The sequence below is a fragment of the Mus pahari genome, chromosome 3, assembly GCF_900095145.1.
Source record: "Mus pahari chromosome 3, PAHARI_EIJ_v1.1, whole genome shotgun sequence".
In the NCBI taxonomy this organism is placed as follows: Eukaryota; Metazoa; Chordata; class Mammalia; order Rodentia; family Muridae; genus Mus; species Mus pahari.
The window spans coordinates 105,008,669-105,022,190 of NC_034592.1; the positions used below are offsets into that span (position 1 = coordinate 105,008,669).

The window sequence follows — 13,522 nt, forward strand, 5'->3', positions numbered from 1 at the left end:
TCCTGTAACAGAGATGGACGTCTCACTGGGCCATAGAGGTACAGGCATAGAGGAGAAAGGGTGGAAAACACACGGCTCTAAGTCTGCGGTGGTGGCAAAAACCTTTGGTCCTAGCACTCAGGAGGTGGAGGCAGGAAGATCAGAGGTTCGAGGTCATCTTCAGCTACATAGTGAGTTCAAGGGCAGCCTAAGCTGCATGAGAAGCCAGTCTCAGAAACCAGACAGACACCCATGCTATTTGTAGGCGAAGCAGGGGAACTGCCTTTTAGTAGGTCACCGTAGGATGTGCAGGGCATTTCAGAGCACAAGGCCACAGCTCAAATCCCAGTCCTGCTGCTGCCAGATAAGCCTCAGTGTGACGGCAACTGTATGGTACGATGGGTGACATCATACAAGACAGTGTGTGGCGATGACACCAGCCTCTGTAAGCTGATATGCACAGCCAGAGAGAATGCCAAGAGCACTGTAATGCTGGTGGGATTTTAAAATAGTGCAGTCACTTTGGGAAATAGTTGGGAAATTTTTCCCAAAAGGTTAGATACAGAGTTACTATATGACCCAACAATTTCACTTTTAGGGATATGCACAAGAGAATTTTAATATGTCTATAGGTGCATGAATGTTAATACTTCTATTTAGGGTACCTAAACAATGTGAGCAATCCAGTCCAGCTGCAGAGAAGAATGTTCATCAATCAATAAGCAAGTGGTAGACGGTGGGTGCTTTGGGATATTAATGAGCAGTAAAGAGGAATGACATACTCATACAGACAACATGGCTGGACCTTTATGAGGATCATAAAAATATTCTAAAATTAGATGGTAGAGGTGACTGTGAATGTACTAAAAACCACTGAAAGGGTGAATTTTATGATTGTGTGTGTGTGTGTGTGTATGTATGTGTATGTGTGTATGTATGTGTATGTGTATGTGTATATGTGTGTGTGTGTAAACAGTTACTAATCAGACCTGTAACCCAAGGCTGAGGCCGGAAGATCCTAAACTAAAGGTCTGCCTAGGTTACAGGGTAAGGTCAGTCGGGGTAACTTAGTAGGAAGTTAAAGAGGATTAGGGATTGGATTCAGCCCCATAACACTTGCTTAGCATGTGTGAAGCCCCAGGTTCAGTCCCAGGCACTGTCAAAACAAATCAGCTAACAGAGGCAGCTTCTCATTGTCTCTGCAGACTTAATACCATGGGATTAACACCGCAGGGAAGTTCAGACGAGGACATAAGTGTCATAAGTAGAACCGCCCAAGTCAGCCAGCAGCAGGCTGGGGATTCTGCTGAGCAAGTGGGGTGAAGGTGCATCAGAAGGGGCCTGCTACCCTCAAGTGGAGGACTCCAGAGGGAAGAGGTTGCCTAGTGGAGGTCTCTCGGCTTCCTTTGGATCAAGACACTGGGTCAGGATCTGCTTTCAGGATACGTGAGTGATGATGGAGATTTTTGGAAAACCTTGCCATCAAGTGGGCAATTCGGGTTTCTCTCAGCTTCAGAGCTTGCCATCCCAGCACAGATATTTACCCAACTGGCCTCAGAGACAGGGATCCTCTGCAGGGCCCAGTGAGCCTTACCTCAAGGGAAAAAGCAATTGCCTTAAAGCTGCCTCACAGAGTCAGGATTGCAAGTTTGAGCATCTGTGTGCTTTCCGAGTCTTTCGGACCAATCGCCCCACCATCATTTCCTCTGGGCTGTGGAGGGCCAGACGCTTGGCCATAAAGCACAGCCTCACCCAAGGGCTTAGGGAAGGGCTTTTAAAAGAAGACATAAGCCTGGTTTCTTCTGAGTCACGTGGCTGGCTTCCTCCCTCCTGCCACCAGTGCTCCGAGGTGATTAACAACATACGAGTACAAGGCATGGCACACAAACATGGTTCCTGCCTGCCAGGAGGCGGCAGGCCTAACGTGGCTGAATTGGCATAGACATGGCAGCCAATCTGAGACAGAGGGTGGACAGAAAGCTTTCTGTCCCTGTGCAGGGTGGACCCACAGACAAGAGATGCAAGTGGCATGACTTCATTGTGTCTGTGCTGGTGTAGAACAGGCTATAGGAAGATTTAGCAGATATGGTGGAAGACAGCGATGTGGGTCAGCGAGGACACTGGGCCATGGTGGGGGATGAACGTACTTACAGAGATAAGGGAAGGCTGTCTTATAAAGTCTCCTGAGGCACAGGAAAGGGTCTAGAAGGAGAAGCAGCATGGCTAGGGCAGTGGTTCTCAACCTTCCTGACGCCGTGACCTTTTCATACAGTTCCTCATGTATGGTGAACCCCAACTAAAAAGTCATTTTGCTGCTACTTCACAACTGTAATTTTGCTACTGTTATGAATCGTAATGTAAATTACTCATCTTTAGAGCTTGCCACCCCGGCACATATATCTGTGTCTTCCCATGGTCTTGGGAGACCTCTGTGAAAGGGTCACCCTAAAGGGATTGCGACCCATAAGCTGAAAACCTCTGGGCTAGCGGGATGGGAGGGTCAGGCCTGGAGAAAGAGAGTGGAGACTGTGTAACTGAGGAAGCACCAAGGGAGCCGGGTGGCTGGGAGGTGGCTAGGAGGTGGCTGGGAGGGCCTCTGCTGGCTCCGTCCCTGTTAGCACATCAGCAATCCAGCAGAAAGGCCACAGGCTTGTTAGGACCAGGTCTATAATCAAGTCCCTTAGCTTCTCCACATTTTAGGTAGGGCTGTCACCTCATAAGTTCTGCATAGTGGGCGACCATGTATATAAGTTCTGCATAGTGGGCGACCATGTATATAAGTTCTGCATAGTGGGCGACCATGTATATAAGTTCTGCATAGTGGGCGACCATGTATATTGTCAATAGCAGCCCAGCTACGGCTTGAATTTCAGACAAAACCCCAACATTTCATCTTCCTTTCTCTGATACTGACAGCTAAGGTTTTGTAGTGAGGAAGCGGGTACAGAAGCAGATCTTTGTAGCAGGAAGATCTGGATGGTCACAGACTTGGAGTGAGTAGAAGGAAGGGGTTGGAGATGGTGACACAGTCGGAGGTGAGACTCGGGGAATGGCTGGAGGTGGTGGGCCTGCCAGGCTGTATAATCCAGACACCCACAGGCAGTCTCCCTCTGGTCCTAGGACCAGACAAGGACACATTGGCAGAAAGCAACCATCAGCACGCACACGACCAACGTTAGCTCCTTAATCAGTCCAGGAGAACAGAGCCCAGCCGAAGCAGTCTGCTCTCATTTAATTATCAAAACGATCCCTCTTCAGTCCTCCCTGGGGCTGCATGCCCCAGATTCCCTGGGCCCAGTAATTGCCTCCCTGTTAATAGAAATCATCAGTATTTATTACACTGGCTGTGCCAGCTTATTTCAGCTCTCCTTGTAGCAACATTAAGGGGGTGCCTCGTAGCACATCACCGAAGTGAGGCTACTTAATGATAAGAGTGAGGACTTCTGAGTTGCTCCCTGCCTTGGAGGACTGGGGAAACATGGCCAGGGCCTAATAAAAGGACCTGAGGGTCATGTGTGGAGTCTGCAGTGGGGCCCTGGCAGAGCCCAGATGAGTGGAAGGCCCAGGTCTGGGAATGTGGGTTAAAAGTCTCTCCCTTCCCCCACAGTAAGTCTCTCAGGCTTCTCTCCTACACAGCTACACAACAGTGGAAATGATCTGAGTTCAAAGTTTTCCTCTGCTCTCGGGGCCTTGTGAACTATGGCTTTCTAGTACATCAACTTTCTATGAAACAGGGAGAAGACTGCCCACTGGGGACTGGCTGAAGAATCAGTAAAAATGAACAGGAAAGGACTACTAGCTCTGAATGGGAGTCGGGCCATGTGCATCCTCTCCCTCCTTCTGAGGAGTTGAAAAGCTGTGGCACGAGGGACTGGGCCACGCACAGAGAAGAGAGGCTGTTTCCTTTTCCAGCCCCTTCAACCTCTGGGTGCCCATGATAGACAAACTTGTCAAAGTCAAGACTGAGCCAAGAGTCCACGGTTCAGAAGTACACATGGATTTAGGTTGGACTCCAGGCTGCCTGCCAGTACCCATGGCTTCCACAAGCAATAGCAAAAACTGTACCCACCCAAGGTCAGTTGTCATGCTCTGGGGCACGGCCTACTTATCTCGGTATGGTGTGAATCTTACTCCTCTTACACGAGATCTCACGGGGACTGGACTCTAACACTGAGATGATCTGGTACCTTCTAATGACCATACCTGTCTTTAGGACAGTTTTTCTATGCAATAGGGAAGGCTGCATTTCTGCAAGATGTGACTTCCCAGTTCAGGGAACAAGTTCTGTCACACTTATTGCTCTCTTACTCACAGATGAGAAGGGTGGGCAGGGGGTGTCAGAATCCAGCAAGGCCCTAATAGTTGGTCAGGACTAGAGCTTAGACAAGATCCCCCCAACACTTCTTTTCTGTGAGGTTCCCTGCAGCTTACTCAGAGTACCTAAGCAGTTTGCAGAGAAGCTAAGAGGTTTTTTTTGTTTGTTTGTTTTTTTGTTTTTTTGTTTTTTGTTTTTTTTTGACAGCCTCTCATTGTGTAGCTCTGGCTCCAGGCTGGCCTTGAACTCACAGAGATCCATCTGCTTCTTCATCCTGAGTGTTGGGATTAATGGCTTGGCTAAATGTGTAGCCCAGGATAGTCTCAAACTATTGATCACACACCTCCTGCCTCTGCATCTTCTTCAGCATATCCTACCGGTGTGTACCATCCCAACCAATCTAAACCAGTTTTGTTATACACAGGAGAGATATTAAGGGAGCTTTGATAATTCTTGTATCATGACGATATAAAGGCTTATGTCATCTATAAAGACATGTGTAAATGTGCCCATGACTGCCGGCCCTGAGAACCTAGGCCAGTGAGCTGCCCAGTGGACAGGGGATTAGGCTGGGGGAGGAAGCATCCCAGAATGTTCTCCAGGGTTTTATTCCTTCAAAGGCACAATGAAATCACCTCCCGAGGGCTTTGTCTTCGTGCCTCTTGGTTTTCATTTTGTTTCTTATATGTTGGTTTGTATCCCCTTCCTCCAAATTCAGGTGTCCTAACTCCAAGGTCTGGGAGTGTGACCTTTTTTTTTTTTTTGAGATAGGGTCTTTAGAGATTAAAATTAAGCTGAGGCTGTGAGATAGAGCCCCAGTCTAACTGGTGTCCTTCTAGAAGGGGGGAGATTTAGACACTGACACAGCGGTGGGGAGACAAGACCCAAGATGAGGGAGGATGACCATCATCAAGCTGAGATGGCTCTCAGAAGGAACCAATTTCATCACACCATGGGGCCACACTTGCAGCCTCTTGCACAGAGGCAATAAGTCTGCACTGGTTAAGCCACCCAGTTTGCAACACTGTTACAGTGGCCCTAGGAAAGAACACATCCGCTCTTTTGTTGCAGTGTCCCTTCAGCCGTGAGGAAGAAGACCCTGATCGCGTCAGACTCTCAGTCTCAGAGCTGCTGGTACTGCAGCCTTCCCCGGAATGCAGGGGATACATTAAACGAGCTAAGACAGAGGCAGTGATCAGCGTGTAGAGCAACAGGGATGTGAGCTGTAGTGGGAGGAAGTGGCCAGAGCCAGGAAAGCCTGTGGATCTCGTTGCTCTCAGGGGTGGGTTTACCAAATTCATCTCTGAAATGCCAGGAACCCATGACTAATTACAGAGGTTTTCCTGGGTGCACCGTTCCTGGTTGGGTCCTGCTTTATTCTCATAGGTGTGTAATGGAATCAAACATGACTCCATTGCAGTCCCATGTGGCGACTTGTGCCACTCTCAGGAATAAAACCCACTCTTGGAAAGAAACAAGATTATGGGTCAGTGAAGGGTGGACAGTTGCTGATTGTCCCCTGTCGGGAGCTCTCCACAAGTCCTTTCGATTGATTTCCACCAAATTACCCACAGCTGCCAAAGCTGGGCACTGAGTTTGGATTTGTTATTTAGATTGTCTTTGCCTGGGATCCTCTGACAGTGATGTGGCAGCGTTGAATCCGGAGGGGGTTTCAACATACAGGAAGAGGTGCTCCTGTCCACTGAAGGCCTCTGGGTACTCTCTGTGCTTCGATACAGGAGACACAGTCAGTGAAGACCACAGAGGGGAGTCTTACCTTACATGGGTGAGGGTCCACTCCATAGGTCTCTAACGTCTGGGCCTTTCTTAAGAAATTCAGCTCGGATGTTGCTGGTGTTTGACCACTGGAATGAAAAGGAGATGGTCTCAGGTTTCTGATCCCAGAGGCTCCCCAGGGCCAAACTCCCTGTTAAGAAGTGATTGGCGGGGTGGACTGCGGCTCTCTGCCGGAGCAGCTGGAGCACCTTGGAAGCTCGGCCTGTTTATTATATCCAGCTGAACAGGGATGTGGGTTTAATGTACAGCTGAATGGTGGAGACAAGGTTAGTTAGGAGCAGTCTCTGTAGGAGAGCCATCTTCAGGCTGTAAACATCTCGGGGGGGAGAAAGCTACTGTGGACATTTTCTGCACACACTGTCAACAGTTCCACTTGACCCTGAGGAAGGTTTTGACATCTCTCTGAGTCTCACCTTTGGTGGGAGGAAGCTTTGCCAATCCCACTGGGATGGGGCATTTAAAAAAAAAAAAAAAAAAAAAAAAAAAGACTTGATTAGAGTAGGCCACACATGCCCGCTTTGGCCGTAGAATGTTCAGCTTGGTTGTAGAACTAACTTTAGACTCTCAAGTTGAGAGGCCAAACCTACTCCATCTTGGGCCTCTGTCTTGAGAGAAAAAAAAAAGCCAGAGAATTTGACCTGCAGTAGAACCTAAGTGGCACCCACGTACCAGGAAGGACGCCACGGCTTCTCTTGGCCAGAGTTACTCCCTAGCTGACTCCTAGCAACAGTTAATCAAAGATTAGTCTGATTGTTTCAGATAAACTCTCAGGCCGTTTGTGATTGTTCGTGGTCTTGCTTCAGATCACCCACCCATAGGCTTACAGCAGACATTCAGTTAGATGCTTGCCAGGCTGAACACCCCACTTACTCCCATTCCCTAGGAAAGCTTTCCCTGCTGAGGGTTCGAGGCTGCCCTGCCTTCCCACCCTGCTGTGTCAGGGTTGCATTGGAGGAGAGCCCAAGCCGGAGCTTATAATAAAAAGACCCTAATGCTATTACATGGGGAGGGGCCCCTTGGTGTTCTTTTGAGGTTCACAAATGCTTCCTAGCACAACAAAGTCTAAGGTTAAAATTCAGAGTGAGGGCTGGAGGGACAGCGGAAGCCAGGAACACTGGTTTGATCCCCAGCACCTGCATGGCAGCTCACAGCCTCCAATGACACCAGTCCCAGGGATACTTAGGCTTCCTAAATATGTCCTTTGTATAACAAAACTGGTTTAGGTTGAGCCCTCTTCCAGCCTCAGAGTGTTCTGCGTACACACCGTACACAGACATCCACGCAGTCAAAATACCCACATGCACAAATGAAAATTAAAAATTAAAAAACAAAACTCAAAGTGAAACAAGCTACATGATGAGTGGGATGGGCTCAGTATGAAGAGCAAGGGGCAGGAGGGACTGCTCTGAGATTACAGTCTGCTGAAATACAGACGGAGGTAGACATGTTTGTGTGTGGGATCTGTAATCTCAGCAGTTGGGATGGGGGGGGGCAGGAGTTTAAGGCTAGCCCGAAATACATGAGATGCTGCTTTAAAAAAATGAAATCAAAACAAATAAACAAGCAAGCATCATCACCAAAAACCTAAAAGAAAACGCAGGGTGGGCAAGGCTAGCTGTGTGTGTGTGTGTGTGTGTGTGGTAGATAGATAGATAGATAGATAAAACGCAGGGTGGGCAAGGCTAGCTGTGGTGAGCTCGTGTGTGTGTGTGTGTGTGTGTGTGCGCACGTATGTGTGTGTATGCGTGTGTAATAGATAGATAAAATGCAGGGTGGGCAAGGCTAGCTGTGGTGAGCTCGTGTGTGTGTGTGTGTGTGTGTACGTATGTGTGTGTATGCGTGTGTGATAGATAGATAAAACGCAGGGTGGGCAAGGCTAGCTGTGGTAAGCTGTGTGTCTTATCTCGTGTGTGTGTGGGGGGGGATGACTTGGGGCTTGGGGGTGGAACTCAGGATGCCATGCTTGGCATCCAGTGGACTGACATACTGCATCATTTCATACTGGCCAGATGTTATGGGAAAAAAATGTTTTTTGAGACAGGGTCTCACAATGTCCTTGGCTGGCCTGGAACTCACTTTGGATAGGCTGGTCTTGAACTCACAGATCTCCCTGCCTCTCCCTCCTAAGCGCTGCAATTAAAGGCATTTGACACTGCACTCAGCTGATGAGATTTCAGAGATAATGATTTTGTGGTATTTCATAATCTGCAGTACTGCAGAGGCAGGGACAACATGTCTGTAGGTTGGCCACTGCTCACAGCTTTCCTATCTGTGATGTGACATGGGCCAGCATACAATGGGTTCGGTATACACTGTGGGTACCACTCAACCCTATCTATTGGTCAGAAGGGCCCAGGAATGTGGGACTCTCAGGAGAAGCAGTAGGAGGTGCTGCCATACTTCTACACCCCATGGCTCTCCATGCACAGGGTGATGCTATTAATGAAAACAAGTTGGCTCTCTTCCTGTCAGCCTCCTGGAACATGTAGATGAAGCCACCACAGAGTCAGTGGTGGCAGTGGCTCTGGGCTCATCTGCATGCAGAGTCCTGGCAAATCAGACTGAGTGGGGAGGGCAGCTTGTGAAGTCATCAGCTCTGATGGCTGGCGGACGGGAACAGAAATTGTTCATTACTAAATATATCATTTGCCTAAAGTCATGCAGCACAGTAGGAAGCGAGCCCACCCAAGCGAGAAGCAGGCCAAGCTCCCTCAGGTGTTCCCCTGAAGAGGCAGCTGTCCCTTGGTGCTGTGACGTGCCAGCCTCTGTGCCACTTCTGGAAAGTAGATCAAGAAACAAGTCCACAGCCTGTGCCCATGGGAGCTGCCAACGTCGCAGAAAGGAAGAAAACTTGGGCATTTTCACAGGATGAGAACGAGGCAGAACCAGTGTATGCAGGTATCAGGGTGAAGGAAGACCCCTACATCTCCCAACAGGCCTGAGGTGCAGTGAGGTGTTTGGAGAAGGCAGAGTGGCAGGTGCACGGCTTGGCACCTGCCTTCTACGCACATCTTCACTCCATGTTGAAGGAATCCGCCCCTTGGAATCAGTTAACCTCTGGAGTTGACTCAGCTCTCCAGGGTCCTCACAGTAGGCATCGTTTCTTGAGGAATCCCCTGCCTTGAACTAACTTTCTGCAGAAATGCCCCCCACCCCCCTAACATCCTACCCTCTGGGCAGCCAGCACACATCCCTGATGGGAGCCCACAAGCAGTCCCGAGCTTTACCACAAGGGGTCACCATTTCCCTAACAGTGACAGCATGGACCGCTGGGCTCTGCACTGAGCCGGTCTGGTCACAACCAGACACTGACAGCCTGCAAACGCTAAGGAGGCTTTGGATTATGTTTGTTCATAAAAACCTTTGAGGGGCATGGGCAAAGTCATGGTGTGGTAGGCTCTGGTTTAAGTTAAGTATTATGAGAGAGAAGCACCCCGCCCTGCCCCAGCACAGTCCTTTCTCAGAACAGGAAATTCATGAACCCTATTACAGGTTAAGAATTTGCAATAAATATATTCCCATTCTTATCCACTGCCCTATTTCCATTCTCCCATAGACACATGGAATTGGTTTGGTTTATTGCCTCCCAGAACACTCTTCTGTGAGTGATTCAGGTTGTGACTACAATTTGTGACTTTCTTCTTACTTTGCTTCTTTTTAAAGTGTCATTAATTCTTTATTTAAGAAAATAATAAAGAAAAATAAAAATAAACAAAATTCTTAAGTGTAGTTTAAATTTAATCTATCTTTTATATGTTGGTTAATACATTGTTTTGGATTATCGCTTAATTGTTGTAGTAGGTCCGAAGTCCTAAAAGGAAAACGAAATTGTAATATATTAAAATGGTGACCCAGCTTCTTGTTAGTTGATGGCATTCCAGTGTGCATACCTTTGCTTCAAGTAGTTTATCTGCCTGGGAAGCCTGTGCTCTCTCGTCGTGCATGATGTAGAGTTCAGATACTCTACCGTTGATTTGTAAAATCACTCTCTACCGAACACCTATTTCACGTGGGTGAAAGGCTGCATTAATGTTGTTTATGGTTCTGCATAATATGGGTAGGCTAAGCCAGGCTGAGGATCAGCCATTACATCTCTGGTGCAGGAGTTCAGGGAGTGCTGAAGCCAAAGCCCTAGACATAAGTCAGGGATTTACCTGGCAACAGCCAGCTTCCACGATGAGACATGACAGGGCACATTCAAAATGGTTTGGCTGTAGCCTGGAGTGTCATATTTTAGCCCTAGCCTAAACTACTCTTGGTGAGGAGTTTAGCCTCACTAGGAGAAGGCTGCACTCACAGTGGATCACTACTGCTGGGAGCACCACTCTGTGTGAACACCCCGACCGAGGGAGTGTCACATACCTGAGTTCGGTCTTGTGAATCTCAGCAATTTTCTTTTCCAGTTTCTCTGAATGTTTCGGGAAAAATTGGAACTTGGAGCTGTAGCCTTCAGGGTGCTTCCCGGGGTCATAATCTCCAATCTCCGCTGTTCAAAGGCAGGGAAGAGAAAATAAGATTAGCCCGCAGCTCAAAGGCCAAGGCAATTTGGCCCTTGGTAAGCCGGCCCTTGGTAAGCCGGCAGGAGCACGGGGAGAGACAGGGGCCTTCCTTTCCCCGCTGTACACTCTGGGCAGAGAGACAGTGCGACTGACCCTGTTCTCGGAGGCCCCAAGTAAATCGGCAATAAAGGAGCAGAAACCTGTAGTGTGCTCTTCAGCCATTCAGGAAGGCTTGGGAGCTGTGCTCTGCGTGGCAGCAGCACACGGTGGGCTTGGGCAGGATGACAGGAACCCCTGGGAGCCAGCATAGATACCCAGATCCCAGCCTGAAGAGTTTAGTAGGCACAAGGGAAGTTGCTGACTGAGTCTCCATCCCAGTTCAGCATTTAACCATCAGTCCACATAGAATAGGGTGAGCACATGCAGGGTTCACCACGGGCTCAGCAGGCAGGCCTGCCGCTATGGAAATGGTTATAGCCCAGGGACTGCAGCACTGCATTCTAAGGCTGATTTCCCAGTGCTGTGCCCAGGGCCACACCCAGGAAGTTCATGTCTCCGGCGGTGGGGTCTCTGGGAGCTCATGTGAACACTGACTGTCTCTTGTTCACCCAGTCAGAAACCAGCTTTCTCCACATAAGGTGCCCCGCCTAAAAGGTAGCTCAGAAAAGGAAAGAGGAGCCTCCAGCAGCTTCCTGGCTGTCCCTCTCCTCTTGGAGAGCCAAGGACACTTCAGCTGAGGCAGGCCGAATACTGGGAGGACAGCAAGGCACAGTGCTCTGGGCCTGTGCTTGCCCCTGATTGACTGGGAGTCGGGGAAACTCTAAGAAGCAACTAATGGAGAGCCTGCCAAGAGCTTGCTGGCAGGAGAAATGTCAGACCTGTGCTAAGAGGAGCTCTGGCTCTGACAGGACTCTAGCTCTGAGGGGGCTCCGGCTCTGAGGGGGCTCTGGCTCTGAGGGGGCTCCGGCTCTGAGGGTCTCTGGCTCTGAGGGGCCTCTGGCTCTGAGGGGGCTCCGGCTCTGAGGCAGCTCTGGCTCTGAGGGGGCTCCGGCTCTGAGGCGGCTCTGGCTCTGAGGGTCTCTGGCTCTGAGAGGGCCATTCCAGGACCAGTCCAGGACATGTCGCACGCAGCTGGGCACAGTGCTTTCCACTGCAATTATGGCACCTTCCAAGTTATCCAAGGGCTAGGTGTGGTAGTGGTAGATGTCTGTAGTTCCAAGTACTGGGAAGTCTGAGGCAGGAGAATCAATCACTTGAGCCCAGGAATTCAAATCCAGCCTGGACAACATTGTGAGGTTATAATTCAAAAGCAAAAAACCAAAACAAAACAAAAACCAAGAACAAAAACCCAGCCAAACTCCAAATTCCTTGGATATTTCTGTTGTTTAACAAAAGAGATTGCCTTCCTTTAGGGAAGAGTGACCTTGAACCTTAAGGTCATACTTTGATTTTATTTGAAAAGCTTCAAGGGGAAAATGTTGATGTTGGCTACCAAATACTTTTTTGAAAAAAAAAAAAATTCAATATAATTATCAGGGTGGACCCGAGGAAATGATTTTGTTAAAAAAGTTTAACATGGCAACCAGAACAGAAAGGGTGACTCTCTGGATGCCTTAGGGTGTAGGAGCTCCTTCTACACTCCCCATTTGACTGGTACTGGGATGGCCCCCTGACCCCCAGAGTCAGAGCCCCCACCCCAGGGGTTCACTTTTCCATCTTAGCACAGGTCTGACATTTCTTCTGCCAGCAAGCTCTTTGCAAATCCTCCATTAGTTGCTTCTGAGAGTTCCCTGACTCATAATCAGGGGTTCATGTTTTTAATGGAAACTTTACGGTCTTATGTCCAAAACAACCCTGTGGTTAATGACAGTTTTAGGCAGGAGGACTAAGAAAATTCTGAGGTGGCTCTTGAGTGCTCTCAGCGTTCTGTGAGAGAAGGGCCTGGCAGATGCCCCACACTTTCTTGACAGATTACCACAGCTGGTCTGGAAACCAGCAGCTAGAGGCTCAGCTCTTTCTTGTCAGCATCGAGAAATGGCTTCTCACTTGAGAACACTTGAAACATTGAACACTCTCAGCCGAGATTTCTGCAAACTAGTTACCAGGATCCCATCATGCCTCAGACTTCGGTGAGTTGTAGGGGGGTGGGAGCAGGTGATTCCTGATTACTCCCTGGTACCCCAGAAACATGAGCATGCAGGGTACAGCACAAGCCTGCGAAGGTCCAGATGACTCAGGGGGCTAGCTACGAGGCCTTGGCTGCGGCAGGGCCTTAGGCTTTTGGCTCTGGATGGCCCAGGCAAAATCCTTTAACTCAGACACTGCTTCAAGTTTTGATCTAAGAAGTTGTCATCTGTGGTAAATGGAATAATGTAATCAGGACTTAGCATGAAAAGCAAATTTATTCTGTCCAAACTCATTACCTTGAAGGATATAGGCCGCTAACAAGGCAGCATCCGATGTTTTACAGAGAAGACGGCCGTGGTAGAGATCCCTTTTGATCTGCAGGAAGACTAAGTACCTACGGAGACAACAGAAAATGAACTAGAAAAGATTGCTTTCATTGCTTTAAAGACACAAATATGTAATATAAGCCTATCAAAATCCTTGTCAGGACATTTTTCCTACATTAAAAAATGTTTTTTTCATATCACAAAACAAATACATTTTCCATTTCCTCGCAGGCTCTCAGATACTTTGCTCTACACTGTTAATTGTTTAAGGTTCAGATCAAAAACTTACTTGTATGGCTCAACATAGACATCATTTCTTGGTATAAACATCCCCCAGTCCCCCATTCCACACCACCTCCACCGTGCTGGGATCTGGAGGGAGCCAGCCCTTGGTGGTCTGTTACAACCAGAAAAACCCTGCACTGTCAGAGATGGGGAAATGGCCTGTCTTGGCCTCTAGAGTGGAATGGTGGGTGAAG

At 48.6% G+C, this 13,522-nt stretch overlaps 1 protein-coding gene across 4 annotated transcripts in view; it reads right to left on the reverse strand.

Moving 5' to 3' along the window:
- Frmd5 (FERM domain containing 5) overlaps nt 1-13,522 on the reverse strand; it is a 262,448-nt gene that overhangs the window by 15,929 nt on the left and 232,997 nt on the right. For all 4 annotated transcript variants that reach the window (XM_021191990.2, XM_021191988.2, XM_029535891.1 and 1 more), the window contains exons 5-8: nt 13,014-13,111; nt 10,454-10,577; nt 6,072-6,159; nt 1-2 (exon numbers count right to left, since the gene is read on the reverse strand). The exon at nt 1-2 is cut by the window's left edge and continues 87 nt beyond it. In XM_021191990.2, the coding sequence (XP_021047649.1) occupies nt 1-2; nt 6,072-6,159; nt 10,454-10,577; nt 13,014-13,111 (312 nt within the window). The remainder of the gene's footprint in view (nt 3-6,071; nt 6,160-10,453; nt 10,578-13,013; nt 13,112-13,522) is intronic.